This window comes from Pelodiscus sinensis, chromosome 11 (genome assembly GCF_052426305.1).
Source record: "Pelodiscus sinensis isolate ZL-2025 chromosome 11, ASM5242630v1, whole genome shotgun sequence".
NCBI lineage: Eukaryota > Metazoa > Chordata > Testudines > Trionychidae > Pelodiscus > Pelodiscus sinensis.
Genome location: NC_143062.1, coordinates 25808405 through 25823952, shown reverse-complemented (window position 1 = coordinate 25823952; position 15548 = coordinate 25808405). Strand labels below are relative to the sequence as shown.

General features: G+C 41.2%; 1 protein-coding gene across 1 annotated transcript; it reads left to right on the top strand.

Annotated features, from left to right (window-relative positions):
• The first annotated feature begins 414 nt into the window (after window positions 1–414).
• Window positions 415–15097, top strand: DNASE1L3 (deoxyribonuclease 1L3). Its single transcript, XM_006130889.5, has 8 exons — window positions 415–728; window positions 4504–4592; window positions 5915–5998; window positions 6877–6989; window positions 9543–9655; window positions 13375–13532; window positions 13823–13919; window positions 14723–15097. The coding sequence occupies exons 1-8, from the start codon at window positions 597–599 to the stop codon at window positions 14849–14851; spliced, it is 915 nt and encodes a 304-aa protein (XP_006130951.3). The 5' UTR covers window positions 415–596; the 3' UTR covers window positions 14852–15097.
• The last annotated feature ends 451 nt before the right edge of the window (window positions 15098–15548 follow it).

The following is a 15548-nucleotide window of genomic DNA, read 5'->3' as shown; positions in this document are numbered from 1 at the left end:
AACAACCAGTAGTCCTGTGGCATCTTAGAAATTAACAAAAATGTACTATATAATATATACTGTATAAAATATTAAATATAATATATATTATACTAAATTACATATAGTATCATATATATATAGTTAGTAGTCCTGTGGCACCTTAGACACTCGTTTTTAAATTTGTCTTTTATTATTCCTGTTCCTTTCCCCTTGACTTTGGTCTATTTATCTGTCTTCAACTTGTGAAACCATTGGGGCAGTGAGTTTCCTTCTTTGGGGTTTGGAAAAGACTTAGCACACAGTGGATGCTACTTCAAATGAATTAATAATACAGTATTTAGTATACAGGAAAAGGGATGCTGGGGCACAAAAGTGAAAGACAAAGACCGTCAGACTGTGGAAGTTGGTTCTAACTATTGGAACTCTCCTGAGACCAAAGTTCAATTTATCGGTAGTTCCCTGTCACGCTATAAAGAAACAAAAAGAAGGAAGCCAGTAGTTCCTGATAAGTGGTTAGTGACTGCTACCGTTAACCTCATTTAAATTACAGTCTGAGCACTGGCTGCAGAACACACAGACTCCTCACCAGCACTCTTTGTCCAAGGCCTTCTAAGATGTTATGCATCACTTTATTTTTGTTTTTCTTTTTCAATGCAACTCTGAGCATAAAAATATGCTCCTTCAATGTGAGGTCTTTTGGAGAAGCAAAAAGAGCCAAACCTGAAGTCCTAGACGTCATTATAAAGGTATGTTCATTTAGATTCAACAAACATTGAACTCTCTTTGGACTTTTTAGCTACATCACCCTGCAGATTATTTAATCTTTACACACAAAAATTTCAAGTTAATGAATGACTACGCATGTATTAGAAACCATTTTGTACTGCTAATGGTAAAAATCAATCTGTAACCCAAAGCCATTATGTTCAGCAAGTTTTATTTATAGAGTAATGTTATAATAGAAACTGTGGGTGCAATTTCCTTCATACAATTAGAGTTAGTTAGGAGATACTGAGAGTCTTTTGATGCACAAGAAAAGTATCTTGCCTTTGAATCTATAGAACCTTATTTTACTTTGATGTGTTATTTACCTTATTTCTTTAATTATCACACTGATAGGTTCTTGTCTCACCAAGAAATGATCATTGCAAGACATTCCCTTTAGATTCTACAGCCAGAAGGGATTATGATGATAATTTAGTCTGCCCTTCCATGTAACCAAACCTTAGAATGTGTCCAAAACAATTCCTAGAATGTAGCTTCTTTAAAAAACTTCCAATTTGGATTTAAAAACTACCAGTGACAGAGACTCCAACATGACTCCAAAATGTTCCTATGTTTAATTACTCAGAATTAAAAATGTATGCCTTATTTCCAGTCTGAATTTGTTCTAGCTTCAAAGTCCAGCTACTGGATTGTATAATACCTTTCTCTGCTAAACTGAAAATCTGATGATTAAAAATTCATTCCCCCAGTAGATACTTATAGATGGTAATCAAGTCACCCCTTAAACTCAAAGAGCTCAATCTATTTATTTTACCAAAGAGATTATCACTATAAAGCATGTTCCCTAAGCCTTCAATCATGCATATTCTATTGTTTAAACTTCTTCATAAGTGCGTACTATTACCCCAGTGATTTCAAATTCAAAAGCCTGACTTCTCTAGTGTATTGCAAGAAAAATGCATCCTCACATTTTCAATGAGTTTTGTGAATGAGGCCACTTAATGTTTTTAGAAAAGTCCAGGTTAATTTAAAATGAAACCGTACATACTGAAACCTTCAGATCCATGAAAATTATTGATTGTAACTTCAAAGCCTTGTTTAAAAATGTCATAATGATTGACTGTGCCATTCTAGCAGTGTGAATGCATACACGAATTCCGAGCACTTACAGAAGTAATTAAAGTATATTAGAGCTTTGATAAACTGAATAAGCAGTCATTACCCACAATTATTCTGTCAATGTGTACCTTGGGACCAATATGGCTACAACAGAAGTTAGTCCAATAAACGGTATTACCTTACCCATTTGTCTTTCCTGTTCAAAACACTTTAATTCTCCTGTTCTCAGATACTATATTGGATTCATTTTACATGCTAAAGAGTAACTGGGATTGTTGAGAATTATGATTACAGGTTTTATACATGCAGGTATTCCTTACTGATAAGAGTAGTTCCATTGGAATTATTTATGTAAGTAAAGGTTTACTGGATTGGGTACTTTATTAGAGTTTTAATCTCCTAAATTTCAACTAAGCTAGAAAAGATCCTCCTTCCACTGAAAAAAATTAAATCAGCAATTCTTCATTTGTCTCTTTCACACTGTCACAAGCAATGAAACCAGAAGGGGTTTGCACTACTTTTACTTTCTTTGCAGCAGTGCTTAGTCTTTCCTGAAGTTGGATAATTTGCAGTTATCCTGTCAAAAAACACGATAGTTTATATCTCATTTCTATTTCCTATTTAGGGCAACAAATACCCTTCATAAAAATACTAATATACAATGGCTAGTGAAGGTCTGGGTTGGATCCTGGCCTCTTGCATTCTGCAGCACAAATCATATTTAATGCTGCTTTAAATGGACAGCTTGTTTTTTTCCAATTTAGGGAACTGTCAGAGTCTGTTCTATGCTACCTTTTCCAGTGTAGTGGACTTGCTGGTATAGAAAAAGGATGTGGCCATATACTCCAGTCACCCTGTCAATATAATGGCTCCTTAAGAGCCAATACAAGATGGCATACATTAGAGCTGCCCTCTGCTTGTTCTAATAATTGATTGGGGTCCTTATGCATAAGCCACACTGTAAAAAGTAAAGAACTTTTTAAATGAGCTGTTCCAGGCCTTTGGATGCACACTTGTGCCTGGTTGTTCCCAGATATTTGTGACCAATGAGACTGACAGCCTCTCCTGGGCAAGGTGGGAGGGGACCAGGCACTGGATTCCTGGAAAGGGCGGAGCCTTGGGTGGAAGGGATAGGGTTGGGAGCAACCACCCTGGCAGTTATTTAAACAGCACAGAGATCTGGTCACCATCACTGCTGCTGCTGCTGCAGGTTTGTGTCCTGTGGTAGCAGCAACAGCAGCAGTTGGAGCCTGTTCCCCAGGCCCTTTTAAATTGCTGGGCCCAAGGCAATTGCTCCCTTTACCTCCCCACCACCCCTTGGTGGGCCTGTTTGTGACATAGTTCTTAGGTTCACCTTTTGTCCTATAATATTTAAATTTAAATCTTTCTGATAACAAGAAATTCTAGAGATGTCAATAGTTAAAAAACCTCAGGATTACAGTCTTGTCTCCTGCTGTAACTGTATCTGCCTGTGATATTAGATTGTACTGCTGGTTTTTATTATCCCAGTTCATCATCATTTTATAGTAGTGCTAGCATCCACAATGTGGTTAGTCACAGTATCTGTCCCACAAAGCTGACATTCTACCTGTCTAATCTTATAAACACACAGGTGAGGAACTTTTCTCACACAAATAGTCCCTATTAATCAGGGAGCTAATACAACTCTCACTCAAGTCAATGGAAAGACTCCCTTTGGTTTCAGTGGAAACTGAGTCAGGCACCGAGTGAGTAAAGTCACTTGTGTGCATAAGAGGTTGCAGGCTTGGCCCCAAGAAGGGGACAGGCTACAAAAGGATGAGGAAGAAAGACAAAACATTACAGAGGTTGATGGGCAGAACCACCAGCTGAGGAAGATGAGCAGTGCTCTTGCTAGGGTTGCCAACCCGCCAGGATTATCCTGGACTCTCCAGAAATTACAGATTAATCTGCAATTGAATATTATGTCCTCTGATGAAACCTCCAAGAATATGTCCAACCCAGGACTGTGGGGAGACTTGTCAGGTTCATAGACAAGGCGGAAGGAAGCCCAGCTCCATGCCTCCAGAACAGGCGGGGTCTCAGGATAAAGGGGCAGGCTGGGGCTTGTCTGCCCCAGCCAGCCCTTCAGGGCTACCTGGAGCACAATGCCTGGAGCTCGGGTGGTTATTTAAAGGGCCTAGGCCTCTGGCCACTGCCATAGCAACAGCAGCAGCTAGGAGTCCCAGGTCCTTTTAAATCATTGGGCCCTGAGCCAACTGCCCCTTTTGCCCCTCCCCTCCATCGGCAGCCTTGGTCCAACCAAAACTGGCATCCCCCTACCTCCTGCCAGCAGCTGTGTGTCCATTTCATCAGGGCTTTTTGAATAGGCTGCTAATCAAAGCTTTTTTAACACAAACAAGCCACTCAGAGCAGTGGGTTACAACTTGCCAGCCACCCTCCTAAACTGACTGGGAGGAAATGACACACCTTTCCCCCATGGTAGCTGTCACTACAGCTACCTCCCACCTACCTTCTAAACCTACCCCCATGTGACAGGCAGGGTTCTGGGTTACTCCTCATGCACTCGAGCTTGTGGAGAGCCTGGTCACAATAATCAACACTCAGTTTTTCTTTGTTCTTTTAAAAAAATTTCTAACCCTTGAAAATATACTAAGTACAAGCAGGCTTTCAACCCTTTGCTCTTGTCTGCTGCAGGTTATTTCTCGCTGTGATATCATGCTTCTGATGGAAATAAAGGACAACAGCAACAAGATATGCCCCCTTTTAATAGAAAAACTCAATGGGTAAGGCAAACTACAAACGTGCATTCACAAACACAGTGACACGCAGAAAGGCAGAAGAGTTGGCAGGAAAACATAGGAACTGCCATACTGGAGGGTCCATCTAGTGCAGTTTCCTGTCTCTAACAGTGGCCAGCATGAGATGCTACAAATTAAGGTTCAAGAAAGCCTGTTCTGGGCATATTGGGAGTAATCTAGCCCCCATGTGATTAACTTAATTCCTAATAGTTAGAGGTGAGTTTAAAACCTGAAACATGAGATGTCTCTCCTTCACCATATGCTTTTTGTTAATATAGACTATTATAACTATGGATAGTCCTGTTATCCATATAAAAATTCAAGTTTTCTTTGATATTTTGCTAGATTCTGGGCATCAACAGTATCCTGTTGATGAGTTCCATAGACTAATTACAGAACACGTAACAATGTATTTTCTTTTATCTGTTTTGAATTTTTCCACATTCAATTTAATTGAATGTCCCCTTTTTCTTGAACTGAGAGACAGGAAGGACAGGCACTTCTGACTACCTTCTCTAAAGCATGCATTATTTTATATTTTTTGTTGTTGTAGACCCTCTTTTTTGCCTCCTTTCTAAGGTAAACAAGGCCCATTGTTTCAGTCTATCTTCATACAACAGCTTTACAAAGCCCCTAATCATTTTCATCAACTTTTTTCAAACCCTTCTACTTCTGCAATGTTCTTTCGGAGATGGGCTGACCAGTACTGTGCATGATACTCTGAACTGGGGAGAGCACAGATATAAAAGTCCACATGATCAGCTAAACACCAGAGCACTCCCTTGAAGGACCAGGCCCTGAGACAGGACGACTGCAGTTCATGCTTAAAAATTACAGTAGAAGAGAATTACTAGACTGTTTGACTGACTTACTGAAGAAGACTAGCAACAAAGTAATTTACAGACCTAGATAGGTAGGCAGGTGGGTGGGTGACAGCGTACAAAGAAGGGCAGAATTCACTTTTAGCCAGAAACAGGAATTATTTATGTCGGATAAAGATAATGCTGAGATGAAAACTATATCCCTGTAACTTTCTGCTCTAGAAAACATAATGCACGTATGAATGGATGGAAGTGAAGCGTAGAAAAAGAATAGAAAATACAGTACAGCGCATAAAGCCCACGGTTAAAAAGAGCAGCATGAGAAGTATAGAAAAAATGTAAACAATAATACAACCCAGCAAGTGGGGTGTAACCTGGGGAAAGTCAGTGTTTCAGATGCTCTTTTATGTGTTTACTAATACAAGATTAAATAGAAACCCAAACTCTTATAGGGACAGAAATCTATTTAAAATATTCTCTTTCTAGTCAGTTTCAAGAAAAATATAACTACGTGATCAGTGAAAGATTAGGAAGAAAGTCCTATAAGGAACAATATGCTTTTATCTATAGGTAAGTGAATTCCATGTTATGTTTCTGTCTCTGTTTGCAAACTATTCTTATATAGTAAAAAGATTACAAACTAATGCAGAACACAGCTGCCTGCTGGCTTAGATGTGCCAGTGCCAGAAATCCCATCATACTAGATCTCACTTCCAATTACAGGTCAAAATGGTGACTTTGATACAGAAAATCTTATACATGTAAGATCCAGGCTAACAGACAGATTATGTGTAAAACCCTGGCCCCACTGAAATCAGTGGCGAAACAACCATAAACTTCAACAGGACTAGGATTTCATCCTACATCTCTTCCTGGGTCCCGTTAGAGCAACAGTGATCCATCTTTAGGCAAAAAGAATGGTAGATTTTAAATTTGCATAAATAGAGTTTGGCCTTGCCTAGCTTGAGGATTTGCCCAAGTTACAGCCATTAGCGTAACTACCAGTTAATCCTCTGTGTAGACCAGGCCTGTTGATGGTAAAATGGGGGAGAGGGGCAAGCAATTCAGAAACACCCGGGGCTCCCAGCTGCTGCTACTGTGGCAGCGTCGGCAGCCAGAGCCCCAGGTTCCTTAAATCGCCACAGAAGCCCCATGCAAGTCTGTCAGCCCCACAGATGTGGACAAACAGATATGTTATTCTGGCCAGCCTTCGATTTCTAGAAGTTAAGAATGTGGGATGGTTGGTAACTGATCTCGAACTCCCAGCTGATATTGAAACGTACATTTATTCTACTCACATATTGAATAGGAATTTTATTAAGACTTCACAATTGCAGTATAATGTAGCTTTTACTACTAGACAAAAAGTTACTAAATAAACTGATCTGACCAAACTCTTAGCAAATGTGATATCTAATGTTCTATTTATTGGTTAAACTGCTTTGCAGATCAAACGTGGTATCAGTGAAGCAAACCTATCAGTATCCAGATACTCAACCTGGAGATGTCGATGCCTTTTCCAGAGAACCCTTTGTTGTCTGGTTCCAATCTTCAAAAACTGGTGATAAGTTGCCAACATCTTATTGTACTAAACAGAAAATAATGAATGAAGCCAAGTTTTACTGCACATGGGATCCTGGGTTTGATTAACTTGCTGTAGGAGACTGAGATAGCTAGGGTTATCCCCATATGAAGCTTGAATTTTGGTATTTAGAACTTACTTTAATTGTAGTATTGTTGACAAACTTGCAGACCTGGAAGGAAACTTCACTACCCTACACTGGGCCATGTCATCTCTTCCACAGGTTGAAAGGGGCAGAAATCCCAGTCTGAAGATTCTATTATCTCATAGTAGGATAGAGTTCACATTGCAGAGCATGAGTCTATAAGATACGGAGTTCTGTCCTATCTCATAGACATAAACAGAGGCTCAACATATCTGAGGATCAGGCACTAATTCCTCTAACTATCAGACGCAGAGAAGAAAAAAGTCATTAGTGATTGACTTCCTCAGAAATACAAACTGGGCGTTGGTCTCCCACATAGAATCATAGTACACTAGAACTGGAAGGGACCTCAAGAGGTCATCAAGTCCAGTCCCCTGCCCTCCTGGCAGGACCCAGTACTGTCGACCATCCCTGATTAAGAATATTAAGTAACGGTTAATTGACAAGTCACATAGTCAATGGAATTTCCATCGACTACTCGACAAGTTGATAGGCATTTCTGCATTCCTCCTTTGAAATGTACAAGAGTCCCCGATGGGCTTTTGTACATTTCAAAGGAGGAATACAGAACTCTGCATGCAGCCCGGGAGACCAGCAGGAAGCCCCACTGACTCTGGGCTGCACGCAGCATGCCAGCTTTGCAATGCACAAGAGTCCCTCGACATTTCAAAGGGTCAGCCACACAGCTGATCCCAGGCTTATCTGTGCTTATCTTATGTGTGTTTCACCACCCTGACATGAAGCTTTTCCTAATGTCCAGCCTAAACCTCCCTTGCTGCAGTTTAAGACCATTGCTTCTTGTCCTATCCTCAGAGGTCAAGGAGAACAATTTTTCTCCCTCCTCCTTGTGATACCCTTTTAGATTCCTGAAAACTGCTATCATGTCCCCTCTCAGTCTTCTCCTTTCCAAACTAAACAAGCCCAATTCTTTCAGTCTTCCTTCATAGATCAGTTCTCTAGATGTTTAATCATATTTACATTTCTGTTAATATGTTATAAATATGATTTGTGCTGCTAATGGAACAATAAATAGTTAGTATTATTATTGATGGTTCATAGGGCGCTCACATTCTTATATGTCCAGTCACAAAAAGTACATTGGCATATTTTAATGAGCAAAAGAGATAGAAATGGGGAATTAAGTGCAATTGTTCTTTTAATATTTGGCTGAAACCAGAAATAAATGCTTGGAGAAGAAAATTGGAAAGCCCGCCAATATGGGACAGGGAGGCAAAGGGGGCAACTGCCCTGGGGCCTGGCGATTCAAAAGGGCCTTGGGCTCCTAGCTGCCACTACTGCTACTGCAGCAGCAGTGGCATCCGGACTTCCAGGTCCTTTAAATCATTGCTGGGGCCCAGCACAGCCCTAGCCCCACCCCTTCAGGAGACACAGATTCCCCCTTCTCCTCACCGTGAGCAGGGGCTGAGTAAGGCTGTCAGCTTCACTGAATATTACAATCACATGCTGTATCCTTTTCAACTGAAAGGGAAAAAAATACCCAAAATGGGTTTTTCGTTATGTAAAGCCCTAACACGGTGCAGTATATGTGATTGTTAGTGACCATGGTCATTTGGAACAAAAATCCAGCAGATGGACTATTAAGGTTCAGTTATATAAGGTATAACTTACAGAAGGTGTAACTATTCTAGTAGAACACTTAAGCAAACGATTGTATGGATGAAACAAAATACAGGACTATGTAGCACTTTAAAGACTAACAAGATGGTTTATTAGGTGATGAGCTTTCGTGGGACAGACCCACTTCCTCAGATCAAATAGTGGAAGAAAATAGTCACAACCATATATACCATATGATACAATTAAAAAAAAGAACACATATGAAAAGGACAAATCAAATTTCAGAACAGAAGGGGAATGCGGGGGGAGGGGGGGAAGGTAAATGTCTGTGAGCTAATGGTATTAGAGGTGATTGTATGGATGTGAGTGACTCCATTGGAGTCAGAGGGATTATTTGTGTGCCCAAGAATTCCATTGGATTAGAGTCTGAATGCTCAGCAGCTTACAGGAACCAGACTTGATAGGAATTCCAGCAGGCAAGCTAGCACCATGATCACTAATGCTGCACATAGTGGACATTTAAAAGGTTTTTTTCCATAAAGGGAGAACATTTTGGTATACTTCTGTTTCAGCTGAAAGGTCAGATCCATTAGTCTGATAGACACCCAGTGCTAATGTGCTTAAGGAAAGATGCTTAATGATACAGGCTACATATTAACTATATTCCTCAGCATAAAGTTGCATGAATGAAGTATTTTTATGAAAGAAGATTTTCAATTCAAACAGCTCTTTCTTATCTCGATGATTAATTTTATAAAGGTTAAAAATCATTTAACTTTTTTCCCTTGTGAATTTGATTTCTTTTAAAGTTGTTAAAGAATTTGTGATAATCCCTCAGCACACCACACCTGAAACAGCTGTGCGGGAAATTGATGAGCTCTATGATGTGTATTTAGATGTCAAACAGCGCTGGAAATCTGAGGTGAGTCATCATTAAACTCACATGTTTATACTGTTAAACTTATATTTGAGATCGAAAGGGTGTAGTAACGTCGAATCATTCTGGTGCCCACATTGTGAGGCCACTGGTCTCAAAACTGCTGTGGGTGGGGGAGTGGCACAGCGGCTGTGGGCAGTATCAAAGGGCTTGGTGGGCTAGATCAAGCCCACGGAGGCTGTCTTTCCCACCCCTGTAATACTTGGTCTGGAAATGGGGTGTAACCTGGGGCAAGAGTACAGGAGGAAGTGCCGGGATTTGGGCTATGACCAGGGATAGAAGATTGGGGTGCAAGGTCCAGGAGGAGGTTGTGACCTGAGGAGGGGCATAGGAGGGGATACAGTGTCTGTGAAGATATATTGGGGCTAGAGCAGGGGTGCAGAAGGTTTGGGTTACATGGGGTAGGGGTGCAAAAGGGGAGCAGAGGGTTGGGGGAGGAAAGGAGAGCTTGGGGTGCCAGAGGCAGGTTCTGGCTGGACCTTACCTGGACAGTTTCTTGCCAGCAGCCCAGCAGGTTTCTTAGCCAGGGTCCCTGCCTTCCATGCCACTGTTCTGCTCACAACAGCTACAGGGGCCATGTGAGCCCAGGGAAGGGGCACTTCATATGCTGCCTGTCCTGCAAACAGACAGCTGCTACTGGTTGAAAACCCATCAATGGGAGCTACTGGGAGCAGGAGCAGGGTGAGAACCTCTGCTCCCTCCCCTGGGCTCTCTGCAGTCACAGAATTACATGGCCCCTGCAGCAGCCAGTTTCACTGAGGGTACATCTAGACTACATGGCTCTTTCGACGGAGCCATGTAGATGAGTTTACTAGACATAGGAAAATGAAGTGGCGATTTAAATAATTGCTGTTTCATTTACATCAAAATGGCCGCCGCAGTGTGCTGATCAGCTGTTTGGCAGCAGAGTGGGACAGTCTGGACGCACTGCAGTCGACAAGGGAAGCCTTTGTCGACCGGTCCAGTAAACCTCATTTCACGAGGCATACCGGAGCAGTCGACAAAGGCTTCCCTTGTCAACCGCGGCGCGTCCAGACTGCCCCGCTGAGCCACCAAACAGCTGATCGGCACAGCGCGGTGGCCATTTTGATGTAAATGAAACGGCAATTATTTAAATCGCCACTTCATTTTCCCATGTCTAGTAAACTCATCTACATGGCTCCATCGACGGAGCCATGTAGTCTAGACATACCCTGAGTGCCCAGCGAGGGCAGGGCAGGCAGGGAACCTGCTGAGGCTCCATTTTGTCCAGCCCTGACTGAAGCCAATGGTCTAATGCTACATAGTGGGGTGGAAAATTCCTCCCTGATTCCTGGAGACAACAAGTTGGAATCCTCATTAGTTGACCTTATACAGCCACAATGGGCATAAAAACATTGATCTGATTTTTAATATTAATCCTCATTACCTGTGGCAGTGGATACTACAGTGTGACTAAAGTATGCTGTGGGATGGTGGTATTTACTCTAAATTCAGTGCCGTTTCATTGATTGCTCCCCTGTTCTCCTATTAAAGAGTGAAAATAGAGCACTTTCCTTTATAGCCATCATTCAGAACATCAACTAAGTCTTCTCCTCTAAGGTTTTGTCTACACTGCAGAGATCTTCCGCAAAAACTTCTTCACAAAAGCGCGTCCACACCTCAAAAGCACATTGCAAAAGTGATGTACTATTGCACAAGACAGCATCTACACTGCATGGACACTCTTGCACAAGAAAGTTCTGATTGCCATTCACAGAATAGCCATCAGAACATCTGTGCTTTTTGTGATAGGCTCTTTTTGCACAAGAAACCCGTTTAGTGTCCACACACACCTTTTTGTGCAAGAAGGAGTTATGCCCGGTAGAAGGAGGTATACCTACACCACAAAAAGCCCTTTGTTCTGTCGATTGACTGTAGATTTTCTTGTGCAAAAACAAGCTTGAGGTGTGGATGCTCCATGGGTTTTTGCACAAAAACCCTGTAGTGTAGGGTTTCCTTGCCAACAGTAGCTTTGGCAATTTACCTTTACCCATTGTTGCATCTCTGATCTCCACTATGTTTTCGTTATGTGGATGAACAGAGTATTTTAGCATTCCAGCATCCCATCTGTTTGCTTTTTATTGGATGTTAGTCAAACATCTTTAATAAGCTTTATACAACAGCTCGCTTGTCCTGCCCTGCAGTGCACCCTGGCCAGTCAGCCACTCATTTTATCCAGCAAGTTTGGAGCCCATCAAAAGTATATGAGAAATCTGGACCGAGTCTCTCTCTATCCTCCAAAAGCGACGAAGAGTCCTGTGGCACCTTATAGACCAACAGATGTATTAGAGCATAAGCTTTCGTGGGCAAAGACCCACTTCGTCAGATGCATGTCATCATCTGCACAGATACACACGTAGGCCCGGAACCTACAAACACGTGTGCTTATCTTGCATTTGTAAAGCTATGCACATTCATAAACGTTTGCAGGACAGACACCACTTTTCCTTATCACTCTCTGAAGTGTCTAGTTTTGGGATATGATTTAAATGGCATGTCAAGAACCGAGCTCATTATCTGTACATTGCAAGAGAGGTGGGTTCTTTTGGGGGACAATTAAACACCACATCATTTGGCTCCAACACCAAATCGAAAGAAAATAAGCTCTCTGAAAATCTTTCCCAGCGTGCTGTGCTGCTTTCATTTCCAATTCTCTGCTCATCACATTATCTACAAGTGTTCTTTTCTCAGAGATGGAATATCTGCAAACGAGATGCCCAGAATAAAAATTACAGCTGCTGATCAGCGAGTGTGTGTATGCATGCACCCATGTGTGTATTTAAATCTGTGTGTCTTTGTACAGTGAAATACAGGCTCTGCAAATAGGAGGGAGGATTTTTTTTTCCTTTAAACTATATCCCAACATTGCAAAAAGAATCCCATCTCTCTCTCACACACACCCCACCTCCCAAGTAATAGCAAGCTGTTATTTAACAATCATTTATAACTAGTTGGAGGTCTGGCCAAATCACACCTACAGATCTGAACCTCCTACCCATGGAAATATTGGTTTGGAACACAGTTTGCAACTTCAGTATTTCCATAATGGACCAGATCTGAGCAAAAAGTTTGGAATTTGGAGCTAGTGTCATCAGGCACTACTGCAACAAACAAATAGAGCCAAAAAAAGTAAATCAATGTTAAGACTACTACTAGGCCAAAAACACAGCCTTGATGTAATCTGTGGACATCACTGGAAGATAGGTGGGATGGATATGCTCTGATGACTTAATTGAAGTGTTTCTCAAAGTGATCCGCGAAACCACTTTGAGAAAGCTGCTAACTGGCTGCGCTGGTGTATTTATTTACCAGTGCCACGGCCACAGAGCCTCATGGCTCCCATTGGCTTCGGTTCGCCATTTGCAGCCAAGGGAAGCTGTGGGAAGAGGCATGGGCAGGGCCACTGCCTCCTGTGGCTCCCCTTGGCAGCAAACGGTGAACCAGAGCCAATGGGAGCTGCAATGATCCGTGGCTGTAGCGCCGGTAAATACACACACTGGCACAGCCAGTTAGCAGCTTTCTCAAAGTGGTTTCGTGGACCACTTTGAGAAACACCGCTTCAGTGGAAGCAGGATCAGACTCTATATTTTAAGCATTCGTCTCTGTTTTTAACCACAATTTTTAAAAAGATATATTTGAGGATTTATTGCTGATAACTTGTTTCTTACGATACTGTCTTTCAGAACTTCATCTTCATGGGAGACTTCAATGCTGCCTGTGGCTATGTTCCGAAGAAGCATTGGAAGAACATCAGGCTGAGAACTCACACTGAGTTTGTGTGGCTAATTGGTGACAAAAATGACACAACAGTTAGAAACAGCACAAACTGCGCGTACGACAGGTAACAATTCACTTGAGAAACAGTCAGTAGGGACCCACAAGGTCTGAAGCACTAGGCCTAGTAAGGTATTTGCAAGATACTAGGACACATGAGATAAAGGCAGTACCACAGAGACATTGGGAATGGCCAGTGTTATGCTAAAGAAGCCCTGGTATGGGCTATTCCATTATCATTTCATACTTTTCCTACTCAGCCAGTCACAACACAACTTCATTACCTTTTTTATCTTCAAAATTGGACACATGTCTAGGAGCATAAGACACAACTGAATGATTCTTTGCTTCTTTTAGAATTGTGATCCATGGTGAAAAGCTCATCAGTGCCGTTGTCCCAAACTCAGCTGATATCTTTGATTTTCAAAATGCCTTTGGAATGACTGAAGAGCAGGTATGGCTTCCTTTGTGCTTATACAGGACCCCATGCAGGGCTTAAATAATAAATTGGCCAAATAAAGAATTACTCTGATTTTTGGATGGTGCATGTTGAATGAATTTGCCTTCTTAATCATGTGCTACATATCTGTAAGCCAATCTAATAGCTGATTTAAAGAGAGAGAGACTCAAATGCCACTCTGCTGATGAGTAGAGTGTCCACAGCTAGGTTTTTTTGTTTCTACTGGTGGAGCACATTTGCACATGCCTGGGTGCACATAAATTTATTCCGCACATGGATGGAAAAAAATCTACAAATGGATGGAAAAGATTAGGGGGAATAACGCTCTCAACTTTCATAGTTGTATGGTTAAGGGTACCTGGTAAATTGCTTAATGAGTTAGCAGAGTGAGTTATCACAGCAGAGTGAGAAAGATCTTTTTGGAATGGTGAGGCATAATGCAGAGCTCCTATAAGAGGGCTTACTGCATAGTGGTAATTGAAGAAAAACAGTAATGTTCCCATGTTTAGCAAACAGACCTGATAAAGCAACCAATAATATAAATATTGACTAAAGGCCCTATTTATAAAGCCAATCTTAACTTCATCTCCATGTATAATGCTTTTACATTCACAGGAATCACTTAGCACTGAAATGCAGCCATCCCTAAGGTAGAATATGGCAGATATTTAACAGTGCATAGTAGCACTGCATAACAACACAGAACAGGACAAGAGAAGAATACTTGCATCCATCTAAAGCTGTGCTTTGTGCTACATTCTGTGACTGTATATTTATATATATATTTAAATTCACAGGCTCTGGAAGTTAGTGATCACTTTCCAGTAGAGTTTGAGCTGAAAACTACCCAGGGTTTCTTCAGCTGGCTAAGATCACTTGCTTCAAAGAAAAGAAAATCAAGAAATCTCCATCTTTTGCCCTCCTAAACACACTGGACCCTCTTGCTATTATTCTTTGAGTGTACACTAAAATAATAAAAAACACCCTAACATTCATTTCAAAACAAAAAGTAACTTCCAAATATTTAGCCTAGCTGTACTCTTTCCTGATACAATCAATATTTAATAGAAAAATGCAATGCTTTGTTTAAATGTGAAATATCATCTAGCAAGATGAATAAAGTCTGTAGATTATTATAACCGAAATAAAAATAAATCTGCTAAAATTAACATTACTGAATTCTTGTCATGCTGAGTACAACTGTAGTGAGATTATTTTAATGTGAAAGTCTTTAACACACTCTACTTCTAGGCCTGTTGGTCTAAGAAGCCCTTTTATTCATAATTGTTCTAGATTTCTGACTCTCCTGTTCTGTGTCATACAGACAGGTAAAGCCTGTTAGTGTCCAGGGTTCAGAATAGCAGTATAAGGGTAGCATTACTTGCAGCATTCTCTCATTCTGCTTAACACATGAGACAGATCAATTAACTTCATCTGCATGATGGCAATTTACACCAGCTAAGGATCTGCCCTATTATGCCACCATGTTTCAGAATACAGATAAAAAAGAGCAGAATGTATCAGAGCATCCAAAGTTATAAGCAAATCCTTCATTTTCCTCCTCTACCCTCCACCTCGCCTGTCCTCTTTATTTTATGTAGACTGAGAATTACTATTGTTCTT

Excerpts from the sequence above, each read along its gene's own strand:
- DNASE1L3 (XM_006130889.5), top strand. The coding sequence starts at position 597 with ATGTTATGCATCACTTTATTTTTGTTTTTCTTTTTCAATGCAACTCTG. Across the intron at positions 729-4,503 it reads TCCTAGACGTCATTATAAAG|GTTATTTCTCGCTGTGATAT; the intron begins GTATGTTCATTT and ends TGTCTGCTGCAG. Across the intron at positions 5,999-6,876 it reads CAATATGCTTTTATCTATAG|ATCAAACGTGGTATCAGTGA; the intron begins GTAAGTGAATTC and ends ACTGCTTTGCAG.